Source organism: Elaeis guineensis, chromosome 14 (genome assembly GCF_000442705.2).
Source record: "Elaeis guineensis isolate ETL-2024a chromosome 14, EG11, whole genome shotgun sequence".
Taxonomy (NCBI): Eukaryota; Viridiplantae; Streptophyta; class Magnoliopsida; order Arecales; family Arecaceae; genus Elaeis; species Elaeis guineensis.
The window spans coordinates 58817250-58822663 of record NC_026006.2 but is presented as its reverse complement, the minus strand read 5'-3'; the positions used below and the strand labels follow the sequence as shown (position 1 = coordinate 58822663).

The 5414-nt window shown below is 42.6% G+C and overlaps 1 protein-coding gene across 1 annotated transcript; it reads left to right on the top strand.

Annotated features, from left to right (window-relative positions):
• The first annotated feature begins 3151 nt into the window (after window positions 1-3151).
• On the top strand, window positions 3152-5052 carry LOC105057454 (uncharacterized). The gene is made up of 2 exons (XM_073248585.1): window positions 3152-4588; window positions 4674-5052. Exons 1-2 carry the CDS (start codon window positions 3284-3286, stop codon window positions 4845-4847), a joined length of 1479 nt encoding a protein of 492 aa, XP_073104686.1. The 5' UTR covers window positions 3152-3283; the 3' UTR covers window positions 4848-5052.
• Window positions 5053-5414: the final 362 nt, after the last annotated feature.

Sequence of the window (5414 nt, the reverse complement as noted above, 5' to 3'; positions counted from 1 at the left end):
ATAGAAAGAAAAGAAGTCACTTTATGCAGTTTTCTTTAATTGGCGTCTCAAACAATTTTTATTCTCATTTTGGTCTCTTTTCCTTTTTCTTTCGTTCTGAAAAGAACACATTCTGGATAGCTTCTTCCTTTAGCAGAACTAGGATCTAATATTCTAGAAGCTAAGCCAAATTCTAATGTTGCCCTATCAAGCACAAGATTTGTTGCCATATTGGGAAGGCATAAAATATAAGTTGCCAAGGAATTGTAAGTTTATCGATCAGTATTAAGGGGGTGTTTGGTCAGGATAATTAAGGTCTGTAATGGAAATCGGAATGGATGACTCCCATTCTAAATATTTGGTTGGGGAGAATCCCATTCTGATTCCCATTCTAGAGAGAAATGGAAATGATCCATTTCTCTCTGCAGCTGAATCCGGTCTCACCTCAAGGGAGTCAAAATCTCATTCCATTGGAATGAGATTAAAAAAAAAAACTCATCAAGCGTGAGACATGGGGTGCGAGTGCCGTAGCCAGGGGAGGGAATGGAAGAGGAAGAGCTTGGGGAGGAGATTGGAGGGGATGTCGGCGGTGATGATGGAGGGGCAGCAGCGGATGAAGCGACAGAGCTAGGGGATGGATGGACCGATGCGGCAGCAAAGGAAGTTGAGGATGGCATCGGGCTTCGTTGAGGAAGTGAGTGGAGAGATGGGACCGAGAGCAGAGAGGAAGCACTGGTGCCAGATGCGAGGGAAGAGGGCGGAGGAGTCGCGGGCCGCCAGAGGGCGGCATGAGAGAGCTGCATACCACCAAGGGTTTGGGGGGGTGGGTCGGAGAAGGCACTGGTCCCGCAGGGGTGGGGGTAGGGAAAGGGGTGGAGTGGAGAAGCGAAGAAGGCACGAGGGGCTGGGGCGGTAGTGGTGGTGGCTCGGAGGAGTGGCGGGCCGCAGGTGGGGGTTGGGTGGTACAGAAAAGCAAAGAAGGCGCGAGGGGGGTCAGGATGTAGTGTGGAGGAGATGCGGGGGCCTAAGGGAAGGGGTGGAAGGTAGCGCAGAGGAGCCACGGTTCGCGCCAGCGGAGGTAGGGTGTTGGGCGCGGTGATGCTATGGGAAGAGGAAGGAAGACGAAAAGAAAAAAAATAAATAAATCCCTCCTCACTTCTTTATCTTATAAAATAATAAAATAATAAAAATAATAAATAAATAAAATATTATTTTTAAAAAATAATATTTTTGATTTTGATTTCTTTAAATGAACCAAACAGCAACAATGAGAATTATCTATTCCGATTCTAATTCCGGATACGAACCAAACGCTTCAGGAGATTAGGCCATTTCGATTCCAATCTATTTTAATTTCGATTCCCATTCTGATTTTGATCACGAGCCAAACACCCCCTAAAGTTATCCACTCACAGTTAATACAAGCTCACGAGTAGCAAAACATCTTGCAGCAAAATTTGGAATTTGGGCTAAACTATTCATGTGATGGTGGTTTTGTAAATTTAAACAACTTTATATATAACAGTGAAACTGAAAAAAAAATTATAGATTCATTGTTGATAGGGGTGGCAATCGAGTCGGATCGGATCATAAACAGATTGGGTCAGAAAATCGTCAATCCAAATCCGATCTATTTATTAAACGGATCAAAAATTCAAACATGAATTTGATCTATTTATTAAACAGGTCATCCGACCCAACTCGTTTAATCTATTTATTAAATAGGTCAAATTAGGTTAAACGGATTAAATAGATTAAACGGATCGGATTAAATGGATCAGAAACAGGTTAAACAGATTTTAAATAGATTAAATAGATCTTAAATGGGTTAAACAGATTAAACAGGTCGGATTAAATGGGTCAAAAATATGTTAAACAAATTAAATAGATTATCTGACTCAATCCGATTTGAATATTAAATGGGTTAAATGGGTTAAACGGATTAGATATCTAAAATCTAAATCTGACTCACTTATTAAACAGGTTGATCCGTTTATGATCTAAATCTATTTAGTCTAAATTCAAACTTATTTATGATGGGTCGAATATAGATCGGATCATATTTTGTCACCATAGTTATCGAGGGCTTTTTAGGTTTGTTGTTTACGTCATATGATGAATTATGTTCTCAGAACGCTCCAGGGGTAAGGTTTATGTAAAAATCAAACTATTTTTATCGGAGGCATATGATTATCGTAGATTCTCTTGCAAGGTCCAAGACCGTTACCTGTATCGCACTTGTTTCCAATTGCCAAAGCAAAGGGTGCTGGTTAAATTTATTCCACTCTCTCCCTGAAATAAAGCGGTTTTCTCCATTTTGACTCGGTCATCCTACACTTTGGGGCCGTATTTTTATGAATAAAAAATTTATATTTTTTAAAATAAATATTTTTAAATAATATTTATATAAAAAATAATTTATTTATATTTTTTTATGCATAAAAAGATGGTTTCAAAATTTATTATTTAGATATGCTGCTAAAATTTAGTCATATTTTTGATAATATTTTATATATTTTTTATATTTAAAAAAATTAAATGATTGAATTATGGGATATAGAAATATGAAAATAATAATTAAATATTTTAAAAATAAAATTAAATATTTATTTTATTGAATCAACAAAAAAAAATAATTTAGCCATCATAATATTTTTTTTTATTTTATAAATAAATATTATTTATAAAAAATATTTATTAGATTAAAAAATATGAGGATAGGAATAAAATGGCCAATAAAAAAAAATTGATGAATTTTTTTAGTTAAGCTGGTAAGTTTTTCTTATATACCTTCTGTTGACACAAGTTACATGCTGGGCGATTTCAAGAACAATTATTTAACAAAAATATACTTAGTTTTCACCTAAAACAAAATCTAAATCTAAAGAAAAATCTGCACGTAAAGCAAAAGTCCAACTGTTAAAGTCAAGGCATGGCCACCTTACATTTTCTGTCGGTGAGAGGTCAAAATCTTGCAAAGAAACAGTCCCATCTCCCACCCATTCCTGAAATGCCAGCCCTACTTTCTTCCTAGCCACGTCCACCCCTAAACTTAAAATTAATAAACCTAACATTAGAGATAAGCCCGCTTCATTCTGTCCAAATTAAGCTCTTAAAATCCTAAACGACGCACAAATTATAAATATAATTGATTAATTAATCAAAAAACCCCATACCAAATAATTCGGTTTCCTGGTCTCGGCCCTCACCACCCCTTCCTTTCTTCTTGCTTTGCTTCCTCGGCCGATCGCTGCGCGCTCCGTCCCTGCCCGCATACCGGTGGTTTCCGGATCCCATCGCCGCTATGAACTCCTTCACCGGAAACACCTCCCAGCGCGGCCGGTCCTCCTCTGCCGCCTTCGGCGCCTCCTTCGACTCCTACCAGTTCGACTTCGGCGTCGCCGCTGGCCGAAGCTCTGCCTCCCGCCCCCTCCGCGACCAGAATCCTAACCCGTCCCCCGCCCCATCTGCCGCCGCGCCCCGGCCCACTGCCCCCTTCACCAACCAGCCGGCCCGGCCCTCGTGGACCCACCAGCCCGCCGCCTCGGCCGCCTCCACCGCCCCTAGATCTGGCGTCGCCAACCCACCGCCCTCCATGGTCGGCGACATCTTCGGCAAGAGCTGGACCTCCGCCGCCCCCACCTCGTCCCGCATCGGCATCCCCGCAAACAACCCCAATCTCTTCAGCGATCTCGTTGGATCCGCCCTTGGCCACGGCCGCTCCGCCACCAGCAACGTCCCCCTCAAGGCTGCCGCCCCCAGTAACGCCTTCTCCATGGGTAATTTATCCAATTCTCTCCCCAAACCCACCGTCACCACCGCCACAGCTTCCTCCAACTCCCATAATGCCCCGATGAGACCCTCCACCTTGGGTTCGGTGGATGATCTTGGGAATTTCTCATCTTTGAATCAGTCCGGCAGTAAGATCGGGACTCCCCTGGGCGGCGGGCAACCGATGAAGTCATCAACTGGGGGGCCGCCAATGAATGCTAAAAGGGATCCCTTTGGATCATTGATGGACTTCGGATCGAAAAATTCTGCCAACCAACCAATATCGTCGGCAAAATCCTCCAAAATGAGCAGCAGCGGTGGTGGCGATGACTCTTTCGGGGCATTCCAGAATGCCAATTCGACAAAAATGGATGATTTTGGAGCACCGGCTCCGAACTTTTCGGCTCCCCCGCCATCACAACAGCCTACTCCTTCCAAAGGTGGGGCGGATCCGATGGATATGTTCTTCTCCTCGTCCGCCTCATATGCCCCTGGTGCCGGAGCTGCTCCAGAGGTACCTGGAAGCCAGCCATTCTCGGAGGCGAATGATTGGGACTTGGGCGCCGAGTTTGGGGGGCATGATGATGATGAGACGACCACCGAGCTTGAAGACCTTCCGCCACCTCCTGCCGGGGTCACGCTTTCAGCAGCCAAAAATAAAGGATTGGATAATTACAAGCAGGGGCAGTTCGCCGATGCCATCAAGTGGCTTTCTTGGGCAGCTGTGCTTATAGAAAAATCTGGGAAAAATGATGCTACCACTGAGGTCTTGTCCTGCAGGGCTTCTTGTTATAAGGAAGTTGGCGAGTATAAGAAGGCCATTGCCGACTGTTCAAAGGTATTAGCCTGCTAAGACGTATGTTCTCTTCTTTCCTTTGCCGGCTTTGGTTTAATGAAATGCAAATGGTCGTTGGTTTTTGCAGGTATTGGAACATGATAGCACGAATGTCTCGGTGCTACTGCAACGTGCACTTTTGTATGAGAGCAGTGAAAAGTACAGACTTGGGGCTGAAGATTTGCGGACGGTTCTGAATATTGATCCTGGTAATCGACTTGCAAGGAGTACCATTCACCGCTTGAGTAAATTGGCTGATTAGAGATCATTTTGGCAGTCTTGCCCTGGCTTTTTTTTTTTTTTAGGCATAAAAATCAGGGTGTAGCTCTTATATTTGCTTTTCTATTGGTTATATTTTTTTCTCCAATGGGGGTGGGGGGGAATAATTACAACTCTTGGTGTCTTAAAATATGGGTTTATGCACTAAATATATTTTGAAGTTAAGAATGCTTTTACTTGTATGCTTATACTGCAGTATCAAACTTTTTTAACTTTCATTGTTAAAAAGTCATGCATGTGGCTTCAAATCACTATTGTTGTGCATGTTATTGTGATATGCTTTTGAAATGTTGGGTGGTTTTCTTTGTTCCCTTGTTACGGTATCACCAAGTTCAATGTTGCTTGCACTTCTTGGACAGATTTTCCCTTTTGTCATGGCAGTGCATATTGCGGGCCTCTAGTTGAAGCGACCACCCACCCCAATCCCTATCTTCTCCTCCCTTTGTTTTCCTGAAATATCAATTTTCTGGCATTCTTTATAATTTCGGTGGTGATATTTGGCATATAAGTCTCTTCATTTGTGATAGATATCTGACATTTTATTTATAGG

Bases quoted from the DNA above. Each gene is read 5' to 3' on its own strand.
- LOC105057454 (XM_073248585.1), top strand. From the start codon at position 3,284: ATGAACTCCTTCACCGGAAACACCTCCCAGCGCGGCCGGTCCTCCTCT. The intron at 4,589-4,673 runs GTATTAGCCTGC...TGGTTTTTGCAG, and splicing joins CCATTGCCGACTGTTCAAAG to GTATTGGAACATGATAGCAC.